Genomic DNA, 14,068 nt, shown 5'->3' with positions numbered 1-14,068 from the left:
TTTCTGTTTAATAAAGCGTTGGAGAGACATGGGAGACTCCTTTTACTGAACAAACACTCTATAGCGATGAGTACTATCAGAAAATAGAACTATATAACACTTATTTTAACCAAAGTAAATTACTTACCCTACCTTTAATTGCCCATAGTCTAGTCATACGACAAATAGCGACATAACGGTTTGTGAGATGAATAACTCCGAACAAACCAACCACACCAAATGACTGACACAGCCATCATTAGAGCACAGCTGAACTTGATTTGAATGACTGCAATAATTATTCTGTAACTGCGTGGCGTCTGTGAACGGGGGTGCGTGCAACATTTATTTCAGCATGATTTCCCAATGACAGCCCCGCGTGATTCAGAGAGTGATTGACTTTCAAGTGTTCTGACATTCAAAAAGCTGTTACAAGGCTTTCAGCGAAGGCGGCGGTTATACGCTGTGGCGTTTGATGGATGTAAAAATGTCACGCGTTTGACAATACCTTGTAATTTCAAAGAACTATTTAAAGGTGGGTGCCATGTCCTTCACATTAATTGACACTGGGTAACATATACGGAACAGAAGTTTGATATAAGTCGGCATAATCAAAGAATGGATCTGACATCTCCAGTCAGGCAGCGTGCACTGTCACCGTCCGTGAATACACCATATGTCCACAAAAAAAGCGTATTTTTTTCATTGCCGGTGCCTTTTATCTCCGCTCATTAAAAGACCTTTCCTCCCCTCTAACCTTTCCGCCGTAGCGCGGAGAGCCTTGACTACAACCTTAGACTTGAATGGAATATACAAATTCAATCATGTTCGAGCCGGAGCACTCCATTAAATATGGACAATGCTGGGAATCTGACTGACTGAATAATATTCAGCCAGTTGGTGGCACGGATCAAGCAGTCTATGTCGTTATAAGGCGAGTGCCACACTGACATCTCTGCAACGTGGACAACAACAATGCTGTAGGGTCATGAATTGCTAAGTATCGAGCGCATTGGAAAGTCTAGTGCTGCTAATAATGACCCGTTAGAGCGACGGAGAGACAGAGAGAAAGAGAGAAAGAGAGAAAGAGAGAAAGAGAGAAAGAGAGAAAGAGAGAAAGAGAGAAATAGAGAAAGAGAGAAAGAGAGAAAGAGAGAGAGAGTGTCATGCTTAATTTATACTCCGCCGTACGGCAAAGTATAAATCCGGCCTCGAGGGAGAAAATGAGAGCCAGAGAGATTCAGGGAGAAAGGGAGAGAGAGAGAGAGAGAGAGAGAGAGAGAGAGAGAGAGAGTGGAGGGGGACAAAGGGAGGGTGGTTAAAGTCGAGGGAGAGCGAGAGATTTCTGAGCCCAGGCCACGGCCACAAAAACCGTCGCCCCGTCGGAATAAAAATGCAGCCTCTTATCAATGGCCGGCGTGGCCTCGGCTCTGATCCGCGCTGATCTGAAATGACTTTGGCGTTCCAGAACATTATCCTGCCTCCTCTCTACCCGCAGCCATCACTGACATCGGGCAAACACACTCGCATTAATTATAAATCCATTAAAAGGCCCGATTTGTCAGCCACGCGCGGCCATTATCAGATGACACGCCATTATTTTCCCTCCTCGTTGCAGAGCAGTGAGTGGTGTGGCTCGCTCCTCGCTGGTTCACACAGGAACAAACACCCCATCTGTTAGGCGGCCCTGTTTTCATGGACAACATAGGCTGCATGCTGAGCACGCGGGGCGCCGAGCGGCACCATGCTTGATGGCTACAGTGTGGGCGACATGAATATGAAAACATTCTACAGACTCACTGGGTGTTATACGATCAAGCAAGCGGTGGAAAAAGTACTCAAATTCTTTACTTAAGTAAAAGTACCAATACCGCAATGTAGAAGTACTCTGTTACAAGTGAAAGTCCCGAATTCAAAATTGACTTGAGTAAAAGTACAAAAGTATGCGTATCAAAATGTACTTAAAGTACCAAAAGTAAAAGTACTAAAATGTTTGAAAATAGCAGATCTACAAGCTCACAACGCGTCGCATCGCGACGCGTTGTGAGCTTGTAGATCGGCTAGTTTCAAATAGCCGAGGTATAAAATAGGGCTAAAGTGGTTAATGTATGGTTTATAATGTAAAAATGGATATCTGCAAAGTAACTAGTAACTAAAGTTTTCAAATAATTGTAGTGGAGTAAAAGTGCAATATTTGCCTCTCAGATTTAATGGAATAGAAGTAAAAGCATAGAAAACTGGAAATACTCCAGTAAAGTAAAAATACCTCAAAACTGTACTTAAGTACAGTACTTGAGTAAATGTACTCAGTTACTTTACACCACTGCGATCAAGACATTGCAATATCTTTTTTTTTTTCTTCTTCCAACCGTAATAAACATAATTTTGTTTTGGTCGTTTCAGTAATAAACTGTTGTTGTGTGTATTTCTTTCAAGCACAAAAATCACCCAGACAGACATGAATGTTGCTGAAGCCGTTGTTTGTTTTGTTGAAATGTGAAATGCTATCTCGCATACAGTCACAAGAGAGGAGCATTGTAATGGAACCAGTCAGATGGCTGCTCAGATCTACTGGGATATAAGGAACATATGTACCAATAATACTGTTTGTTTGCCAAGCAGGTGCTCCTTCATGTGGCAAATAAAACCCATGCAATTCAGATATTTTACTGTGTTGTGAAGAATTTATGAGCTCCGGCATAGGAGATACAGTATGGTCCGCAAGCCAGTGGTGAAACGTAACCACGGACATTATTGCGTTTTCTTTTTATGTACGTGAGCAATTAAAATTTTCAATATACTGTACCTCCAATACTCCACTACATCTCGGGGGCAAATACTGTATGTTTTACTCCACTGCAATTATATGACATCTTTAGTTACTAGCCGTGGTGTAAAGTAACTAAGTACATTTACTCAAGTACAGTACTTAAGTACACTTTTGAAGAATTTTTACTTTACTGGAGTATTTCCTATTCTCTGTACTTCTACTCCACTACATCTCAGAGGAAAATATTGTACTTTTACTCCACTACAATTATTTGAAAACTTTAGTTACTAGTTACTTTGCAGGTATACATTTTTACGTTATAAAACATACATTAACCACTTTAGCCCTATTTTATACCTAGGTTATTTGAAAATGGCCGATCTACAAGCTCACAACGCATCGCATCGCGACGCGTTGTGAGCTTGTAGATCTGTTATTTTCAAACATTAAATGTTTAAAGTACCATAAGTAAAAGTACACACATTTTGTGTACTTTTACTTGTGGTACTTTAAGTACATTTGGATACCTACACTTTTTTACTTTTACTCAAGTACATTTTGAATTCCGGACTTTTACTTGTAACAGAGCACTTCTACATTGCAGTATTGATACTTTTACTTAAGTAAAACATTTGAGTACTTTTTCCACCACTGAACGTGAACCGGTTCATTGTAAATCTGTGTGAGAGGTGAACTTTGGGCTATAGTCTCTTTTGAAGCGTAAACTTCAGCAACAGCACTGATGACACTCAATCACAAAGTGTTCTGAATAAGTGAAACAGTGACATCGCCTCAGGGGCCGACAGATGTGAGACGTCAAACTCTGTTATTTCGTTTCACTCACTGTGGGGGATCATTTTTAAGAGAACACCACACACACACACCCAGGCTACACATCATGCTCCAGTGGCTCCAGTGGTTGTGTTCTTAACTTTTTTTGATGAATGAATAAATAAATAAAAGTTGTAGTTCTATCTTGTATAATTTAGTGATCCTTTGAATTCAAGTGCAGAGGTAAAGCCTCTTTCCAGCTTCTTTTGCAGGAAACTGAATGAAGGCTATCTACTCTGTCTGTCTGTCTATCTATCTGTATGTCTGTCCGTAGATAGATTGACATGCCACCCTTTATCAATCAATCAATCAATCAATCAATCAATCAATCAATCAATCAATCAATCAATCAATCAATCAATCAATCAATCAATCAATCAATCAATCTCAAATGGCTAATAACTCACTCTTATGTGTTGTTATTGTTTTATAAATAAATAATGATGTATGCACATTGTTTATACTGTACCATATCAATTTGACTTCATATTCTTATACAAGGTATTTTTCATTGGCTCAGTTGTCAGGAGGCTCCATGCAAATGGCCAGGAATGTGAAGACAAACATTTAACACCATTAGATGCAGTATATATGAATATATAGGCCTAAGCGTGTGGTGGTTTCACCGGACTGTGACCATATCGCCCTAGTAATTAAACCATATATTTATGGTGGTTATAAAGAGGAAGTTTGCATAACTCCTTTATCCAGAGCGATTTCCATTCATTCACACACACATTCACACACCGATGGTGGAGGCAACCATGAAAGGCAGCAACCTGCTCATTGAGAGCAGTTAGAGATTTGTGTCTGGCTCAAGCACACTTGAGCACTTATTATTGTCTCCGCCAGGCCTAAGGCATGTGTGCAAGTGTGTGTGTGTGTGTGTGTGTGTGTGTGTGTGTGTGTGTGTGTGTGTGTGTGTGTGTGTGTGTGTGTGTGTGTGTGTGTGTGTGTGTGTGTGTGAGTGTGTGTGTGCCTGCCTGCCTGCCTGCCTGCCTGCCTGCCTGCCTGCCTGCCTGCCTGCCTGCCTGCCTGCCTGCCTGCCTGCCTGCCTGCCTGCCTGCCTGCCTGCCTGCCTGCCTGCCTGTCTGTGTGTGTGTGTGTGTGTGTGTGTGTGTGTGTGTGTGTGTGTGTGTCCGTCCGACCGTCTGAGCGAAACTGTGCACACACACTCCGCCATGCCAGAGCAGAACCTCTGGCCCATATTTTTCACATGGGCCTTTTATTGCGCCACCATGAGGCCGGTTTTTGCGGAAACACATTTCTTGCTATCACTCCTACAGATTTTGTCCAAACATCACGCAAACCGGTACACATGATCTCTATAGTCATGTATGATCAACACTGATTTTGTCCATCAACACTGATTCATAATCCATCCTGATTGGCTAAGATTGGTATCTAAAGTTTGCATGAGTGGCTTGTTTTGAACAAAATGCCTTAAAGGTTTAATGACATTCACTTTTACACCACATTCAAAGTCTTTGTCCTGGTCCTTCAAAAGTGTACAAAAAGTTTTAAGTGAAAATTCCATTCCAGTGATCCATGGCAGGTGTTTTTCTCTCACATTTCTAAAGCCTTTTCAACTGCAATGAAAAAAGAAATCTTTGCCTGCGGGTGTCGCTGGTGAGGGATTTTGCCTGTCAATCATCGCCTCTGCTCCGCCCCCCCCAAAGGAAAGGATAGGGGAGGGGAGGGGCGAGGAGGAGAGTGGGCGGGATTAATCGACTGTGACCTCACTGTCGAAGGGCCAAGCTCAGATTACTTTTCAGCCTAATTATTCAGAAAACCCCAGACCACAGAAAATCCACTGAATGTTCTAAGTTCATGTTTTTTGGGTGTAATTGAGGTCATAAAACCCCAAATAAAACATTGAAAATAAAAAAAGTGAAAATGAATGTCATGATACCTTTAAATCATAAACGCAGCGTCCGATTGCCGTTAAAACTTTGCACATTCCCACTAGGCAGAGGAAGACATGCCACCCTTTTCACGTTGTCCTGTTATAGCCTCACCAGCAGGTCCATTTTTGCAAAACACATTTTTGGAACAAAATGCCTCAAATCAAGAACGCAGCAATTCTAGGTCTTTGATTTGAGGCCTTTGCCTCAAATCAAAGATCCAGGAAGAAATGGCACCCTCTTCACATTGGCCTATTATAGCGCCACCAGGAGGCCACAATAACCTACCTGACCTGGCAGAGACCTGTGCTCCGAGGAGCACTTTTTCTAGTTTTATTACGGGGCCAGCTTGCCAGCATGGCAGCAGGCCCTGTTTTAATATTGGCATTATTTCGTTTCTTCTCCTTCTGCCACTTTTCGCAGTTCTGGCTGAACCGTGCATACGCTTTTTACGAAACTCTGCCATATGATAGATGGTCATGAAAAACTATCAAGAAATAAATCTCACAATCTTTTGTCAAAAGGTGGCGCTATAGCACTCAATTGAAAATGCCAACTTTGAACAGGTACAACTCATGCCTTGTTTGACCTACAGCAATAAAACTTCCATACACACATGCGTCTACTCATGATGAACAACTTTTACACTCTGACTTTTGACCTCTGACCTTTAGATCTCCCACCATTTTGAATTATATGAAAAACAGTTAAAATCTATGGAATCCTGGGATTTTTGAGCAATTTGCATGAAACTTTTTAAACATGAACTTTGGACCTATGCCGACATAAACATTTTCTAAGTAAAAAAATGAAGCTTTAATGAGCCAATGAATATTGCAGTTTTATGACAATTATTCATCTGCCCCTAACACATACATGCAGACTCACATTTCTTTTAAACTTTGCGGTAATGTAGATGGTCATTCCAAATATCACCGAAACCAATCTCACTCCAATTGGTCAAAGGGGGGCGCTATAGCGATTTTTTTTAAATGCAAACTTTAAACAGGCAAAAGTCATGCCTCGTTTGGCCGACAGCCATTAAACCTGCTTACACATGTGCCTTGACTCATGAGGAACACATGTATCACGTTGACCAGTAAGCTCCGCCCTTAGATTGTCTGCAATTTTGAGCAGTTTAAAAAACACTTAAACCCAGGATTTTCCAGCTATTTGCGTGAAACTGTATCATCTGTGTTGTCTCTCTTTTTCAATTTTTTTGTTTGTTGGTCCAATGACTTCTCGCTTAAACGTGTGCCTCACAATCTGAGGGTCGCCAGTTCAAGCCTCACTTGATGCAGACTTCATTAAAGTTGCATTGCACACATCATGATTGTGTCAATTAATACACGTGCAATTGTTAAAGATAACCTGAAATAATTATTTGAGAGGGTACTATGTTTTTTCAATGTATGACATACTTCATTGTGAAAATAGCCGATCTACAATCAAACAACAGCTTGTAGATCGGCTACTTTCACTAGTTCGTTCTGAGGAGACAAAAAAAATCTTTATTGCTAAATGGTTTGTGAACCAGTTATCTAGAGTAGTTCGGGACACAGAGGCTTGGTTCATGATGGACGGAAATAATTATAGATGTCAGACACTGTCAGGGAGGCCATATATCTAGCTCAATGAGAAGAGAGGCAGCCTGTGAGTCCGTGGGTCGCTGGTACGATCCCTCTCCCTGGCAATGTATTGAGGTGATCATGATTTGGCATTCTTGGGTTTACACATAGTGTTTCTTGAGGATAGACTTAGGCGTTGTTTTACTGAGGTTAGGGTTAGTACTTACTTACTTACTTAGGCCTTTAAATTCCCTGAGGAACATAGGCCATTGATGAAACTCCTCCATCCCAGGTTAGGGTTAGTGAGGGTTTAAAATGCTCATTTGTTAATTGCATGGTCTTCTTTCTCTCAAGTTCAGTCTTCTATGTTTCTATGGCTTATTGCGCATATTACTTATCATTGCTTCTTTCTTTTTTCTTTCTGCATTCACTGGCCCCGTATTATTGCTGCTTGCAGCTATATTTATATTTACTTTTCTCAGCATTCACGTTTCCAAAGACACCACAGTATTATGTGTAATGAAAACAACAGCAAAAGCAACCTAACAAAGAATAAGATGCACCTATACGGAGGATTTTTCATTCTTTGTTTAATCACTTTCGACCTGGAGAAAAATGTTACAACACAATGTTAAGACATTTTGTCAAATAGCAAAAATATATAATGCCATTTCTATTATTTTCAAATGACACTGTCGTATAACAATGTATAAAATAGGGCTTAAGTGGTTATATGTTGTTACGCATCATCAAAAACATGTATAACGTTTTGTAAAGCCTTATAAGTACAACATGGTGATATGGTGAGATGCCACTATTTTCAGAATACAAGCCACTTCATGAATTTATATGAAACATATAAATGGAACGGATATGTTAGATTAATGTTATTCATATTCTATATGCTCCCCTTTATCTAAATAATGAAAATATGAATACAAATTGTAATGTAATGTCTACAGTGCATATTGGGTATAGAACTGCAAAGCAGACAAACCAAAGTAAACACACAAACTACTACATGCAAACACAGCCATCATGTAGCTGTACCAACACACCAGCTAAGTAATACATTCTGAAAATGATTATTTCAGCAGAGAACTCTTTCACAGATCCAGTGGTTATTGTTAGAACACTTAAAATCATTCCATCCTCTTGAAGGAGCCCCAGGTTGACTCCCATCATAAAACTCAACACAGTCTTCTTCTGCATTAGGAATCTCATTGTTTTCTGGCTCATTAGGGTACCAGTACCTGGGGAGGAATGTTTAATTCATTATAATACCTTTACGGATGGTTTTTCACTCTCAATCTTTTGTTTTTTAATCATGACCTTATTGATATTCTAGAGGATAGATATTAGATGCAAAGTAACTTCATTGGGAAGTAGATTAGTGACCGTGCGGTAGGTTTTTTTATTTTATGATTGAAACCGTTTAGTAGAATGGAGATGATAAGTCTTACACTGGTGTGGTCAGTGGTGTTCCATCTACCCACTGAAATGATCCTTCTCTGTCTCTGTCAGTCACACCCAGCCACACTCTCTTGTTTACACGTTCAACAAAGTCCTGGACAGAAAAGCTGCTGGTTACTGATGTACACACTGTACAACACATGCACGCACTCTCTTGTGAGGAACAGGGAAATGGAAATGTCTATTTCTCACATTCTACTATACTTGTGGAACATTTGGCCCTCATAAGTATAGTAATACAAGCACACACACCTGTTTTTCTTTGCTGTTTATGACAATCAGGTCTGATTGTCTGTCTGTACACCACTGTCTGCTCTCCGTCCAGTTTTTCCTCTCAGAGGAGATGTAATAACAACCTCTGTCAAATTTCTGCCATCCAGTTGATTCTAACAGCAACAAATAAAGTTAGCCACTTTTTGTTCTCTCTCAAATGAATGATATTATGAACAACATGATATAACGATGAAGAAATTGTGATGTCTCACTCACCACAGCTCTGTCTGCTACAGAGCTGGTCAAAACGGGTCTGTAGCTGATCTTTCTGTTTAGTCAGTTGGCTATGTCTGTTCTGCAACAGGTCAGAACTGGTCTGTAGCTGATCTTTTTGTTCAGTCAGGTGGTTATATCTAGTCATCAACTGGTCAAAACTGGTCTGTAATTTGTCTCGCTCTTCAGTCAGGTTGTTGTTCCATTGGTCTCTCTCCACCATGTTGGACTGATCTGTGAGGACATTTTCAAATTGGGGGATTTAAAACAAACGCCTACAAAATGACATAGCAAGCAAGCTAGCATATGTATTTACAAAACACATGCTCAAAACAGACTGGGGTCTTTCTATGTGGAGTTTGTATGTTCTCCTAGTGTTCACTTGTGTTTCCTTCCACACCAAAACACATGCATGTAATACAGACTCCTTTCAGTGCCCTTAAAGCAAGGCACTGGCCTTAGAGCTGGAGCTGGTCCCTGGGTTCTGCTCAGTGGCTGACCACTGCTCCCAATAGTTAGGGTGGGTCAAATTCAGAGGCTGAATTTACTCATGGGGATACAATAAAGTATATCTTAATTTAGATGTTGTAATAATCTGTGTGTCCTTCATATTAATACATTGATATCAATATTGTTGGAAATACACTTGGGGTTCAGCACTGTATCTCTGGCCACACCCCTCCTCTCACCAACACTATGTGACCATGAGAGTTGAATACACTCTAACACAGTTTAATGAGTTCACCAGTGGTAAAACATCCTGTTCAAGTGGTGAAGAGAAGCTATTTCAACTAAGGCATGAGGACCACTGTATTCAACTTCATTCAATAATTATACATTGTTATAAAAGTTGACTTACAGAGATAGAGTGGTACTGCAATGTTGAGGAGAACTAGAACACCACAAAGCCATCCAAAACTGATCGCAACACACCTGTACCGTCTTGTGCCTGGAGGACACACACACACACACACACACACACACACACACACGCACACGCACACGCACACGCACACGCACACGCACACGCACACGCACACACACACACACACACACACACACACACACACACACACACACACACAGGGAAAAGGAGGGAGTGAGATCAGTTTACAAATATTCAAAAACAAGAAAACCGTTACAATCCATAGAATTAATAAAGAATCCCCAATAATGTATTTATAATCCCAGTAAGACAAGATCTCCAAGCTGAAAATTGCACACAAAAAAAGGCGAAATTGTAAGATAGCAAAAAAAAAGTGATATTAATATAGCCTATTATATTTGTTGATGAAATTATATTATGTTTATACTACGCTCCGGGGGATCAGGGGTAAAGTACTGTATGTATCAACTGTATGTCTTAAGGGTTGAGTCCACCATGGTGCACTGGGCTCCTACAGAATGGGTAGAGGCACTACTGTATGTTCTCTCAGTGGGGGCTCCTCCATGGCTGGTGAGCCAGTAATCAGTGGGAGGAATTAATTGGTATAATTTTTTTGGGGGGGAAATTATTAGCTACTCTAAATTAATTAAAAACAACAAACAATATATGTGTTGTTTAACTAATGCAAATGTGGTGAATAGTCATGTGCTAATATTATGCTGAACTTCTCAGATAGGTGGTTGTTTGGTAAGGTTGTGTTTATACTAATTATGACTTTGAGCTCTGCTTTAGCTTTCTTGATCTTAAAACAGTAACTTTAGCTTCTTAATGTTAACACCAAACAACAACCTAACATCTGTGCTCAGCTCACAGATCAATGTGAGAGCCACACCCGTATTCATATCCATGCAGAATAGGCTCTCTAACACACGTTATCACTTTTATATGTAAATGTTTAGTTGTATTTACCAATGCCAAATAAAAAGTTAACCACTAAAGTCTTCATTCATACTTTTCACACATTTTCCAAAATAGTGAAAATAGCCCATCTACAAGCTCACAGCGTGTCGCAATGTGACACGCTGAAATGTTTAATTAAGACATTTTCCCATAGAGACATCATAAAGGGGTTAATTAACAATGTTTTAGGCAATATAATTTGTCAATGCATTGGGAAATGAATGTGCATAAAGTGATTTAGTACATAAAATAGAAATAAAATCATAACTTTTTGTATAGTTGTACTATAGGCCTATATTGCAATAATGATGTGTGGTTTTCACAAAATCACAGACACACCTGGACCTGTCTCACAGCAACAGCTGGTTTACAGTAGGCTACTCAATAGATGGGTTTCCGCGCGACGTCATCACAGAGCAGAGTGTGCGATCTGCGCATGCGGGAGGTAGAACGACCCGGAAGTGCCATTCACTCTATTGTTATTTTCGGGATTTAGATAGGCATAATGCTGCTATTATAGGCATAATAGGCATAATGCTGCTATTATATACAGACAGATCCAACTTCCGACAAATCATTTTTATTGAGTAAAGAAGATATTACAAACTGCATCATTTAATCTACTTTCATTAAACCCGGTGAAGACCATTTATTTTATCAATGTGCAATGGCCAGAGCTGCTGCGGGTAATAGCGCCCTCTACAGGCTCTTCCCTCCACTGCGCGCGCATCATCCTCTCATGTTTACCAACGGGAAACCCATCTATATCAACATGTGTAAAGTAACGTACAGCCTCCCCTGGTCTCATTGGTAGTTTTAGTAAACATGAAAAAAGAGTTACATGGGCACTTAAAAAAAGACTACCCAAATAGAGTACTGGAGCACTCATTAAGTCTGCAGGTTTTATTGCATTACAGGGGTCACTCACGTTCCTCAGTGTCAAGCTTGACTCTGAAGAAGACGGTTGTCGAAACATCAGTCACTGTTGAGCACCTGAGCCCTTTTGCTCAGAATGTGGCTGAAGCGTATATTAGATCATGTTTGTTTGCATTATACAGACACATATGAATTCTAAACAATAAGCAGGTAATATGAGATAATGACATAATGTCACATCTAAAGTTCTATATGGTTTCAGTAACATCTCTTACCAGACTGTGAATCTTTCTCCTGGGCTGCAGGCGTAGTCTTGGTCTCAATATTCGCGTAGATATTGTCATGGTCATCTTCCTGCTCTTGGAGCTCAATGTTTTCATAGTCATCGTCAGAATGTTCAGCCACAGCCATTTCTACATTTGTGACTTTAAGTCATCTTCCACGTAGTTGACCCTGGTCCACCTCCTCACAACACACTGAACAGACGAGAAATGTTGTCTTTCTTTTAGTTCTGCGTCGCCCTTCCTCTTTTATTTTGGTATGTTCTGCCCTCATGTTAGAAAATGCTTTGTTGCTAAATACATTAGTAAAAAATGCATTTGCATAGCTGTTGTGAAATGATGACACAGCAGAGAGTGACAGCAGTGGTGTAGCGGTGTCTATGGAGAAGTGGGTATACTCGCCACGTCCTAAAGAACGGCAACCTGTGTAAAGAATTCTCAGAAGCAGTGTATCGTGTAAAAGGATATATGTACGCTACGCTATCTACATTGGTAGATACTCAAAAACAAATATGTTCTTGCACATACCGTATTATGGCTAATAGTGTTTGCAAAATCACTTCACTTTTCTGTTGCAGCTAATGTTTGCTTCAACTGCCCCACATTTAAGGGACAGTGGCGTGTTTTTTATTTTCATTTTGTACTGAAAGACTGTATCACCCCAAGTATCATCACCCAAGCAGACAGAGTAACATCATTACTTTACTGGCTGTTTTTAATGGATCATTTGCGTTTTTGCAATTGGATTAGCCATGTTCTCTGCCTGCATATGCTTTGTGTGAGATATGATCTACTGGTCACCACATTTGTTGATGATCAAATTGACCACTTCTGTAACTTAGTCACTTCTCTATTATCACTTCTCGTTTATCTTTTTGTCACCTGTTTCCTCCCATAACGTGAGAAAAACAAAAAAGTCAAAATATGTGATATGAGGTTTCATATGCCTGTGCAGTATAATACTGGTTTGTAAAAACAGACCGTAGGGGTCTGGCCCTATGAATTATCATGCTGGGGCCCTTTAATTTGTATTTATTTTACTGACAGATCAGCTCTGACTACTTTATTATTTTATGTATATGAGGGAGGACATATTCATATTCTAAGGCTGAGTTCCAGTCCACCCATGACATGATGGTTGGCGATAAAATTGACCACTTCTATAACTTAGTCATACTGTATACTTCTCTCTTTTTTATCTTTTGACATCAGTTTTCTCCCATAGTGAAAAAAGATACAGTACACACACACACACACACACACACACACACACACACACACACACACACACACACACACACACACACACACACACACACACACACACACACACACACACACACACACACACACACACACACACACACATACATGTTTCACTTTGCTTGTATGCCTACAATTATAGATTTTAAATATACTATTAAATGGTAAGCCTTGTGTTCTGTTGGTGTAATTTTTATCTTGACAGATCAATAAACATTGATATTTCAGTTATGAATAGTCTATCGACTGGCTATTAACCATTTGTCTACAGTTTAAACTAGAAAAAGTGCTCCTCGGAGCACAGGTCTCCGCCAGGTCAGGTAGGTTATTGTGGCCTCCTGGTGGCGCTATAATAGGCCAATGTGAAAAGAGTGCCATTTCATCTTAGACCTTGCTCCAAAAATGTGTTTTGCTAAATTAGACCTGCTGATGGCGCTATAACAGGCCAATGTGAAAAGGGTGGCATTTCTTCTGCCTATAGTGGGAATGTGCGGGGTGAAATTTCACGGAAATGGCACACAGTGTTCATGATTTGAGACATTTGGTTAAAAATGGACCTGTCCTGCAAACTTGGAAGCCAATATTAGCCAATTAGGATGGAATATGGAAGATCGGACAGATCCGTGTTGATCACATGACTATAGAGATACTGTGTACCGATTTGCGTGATGTTTGAACAAAATCTGTAGGAGTAATATAAAAAAAAATGTTTTGCATAAATCTGCCTCCTGGTGTCGCTATTACAGGCCAATCTGAAAAATTCGAGGCACATTTGCCAATATAGCATCACA

At 40.1% G+C, this 14,068-nt stretch overlaps 1 protein-coding gene across 1 annotated transcript; it reads right to left on the bottom strand.

Moving 5' to 3' along the window:
- Positions 1-8,511: 8,511 nt before the first annotated feature.
- Positions 8,512-12,190, bottom strand: LOC308093585 (uncharacterized protein; the record flags this gene model as incomplete). The annotated part of the gene is made up of 5 exons (XM_080439917.1): positions 12,009-12,190; positions 9,871-9,960; positions 9,015-9,245; positions 8,778-8,911; positions 8,512-8,619 (listed from the first exon to the last, which is right to left on the bottom strand). The coding sequence occupies exons 1-5, from the start codon at positions 12,142-12,144 to the stop codon at positions 8,512-8,514; spliced, it is 699 nt and encodes a 232-aa protein (XP_080296043.1). The 5' UTR covers positions 12,145-12,190.
- Between the last annotated feature and the right edge of the window lie 1,878 nt (positions 12,191-14,068).

The sequence above is a fragment of the Gymnoscopelus braueri genome (genome assembly GCF_963280865.1).
Source record: "Gymnoscopelus braueri genome assembly, chromosome: 10".
Lineage (NCBI taxonomy): Eukaryota > Metazoa > Chordata > Actinopteri > Myctophiformes > Myctophidae > Gymnoscopelus > Gymnoscopelus braueri.
The sequence above is the reverse complement of the archived record's forward strand: the minus strand, read 5'-3'. Positions and strand labels throughout refer to the sequence as shown.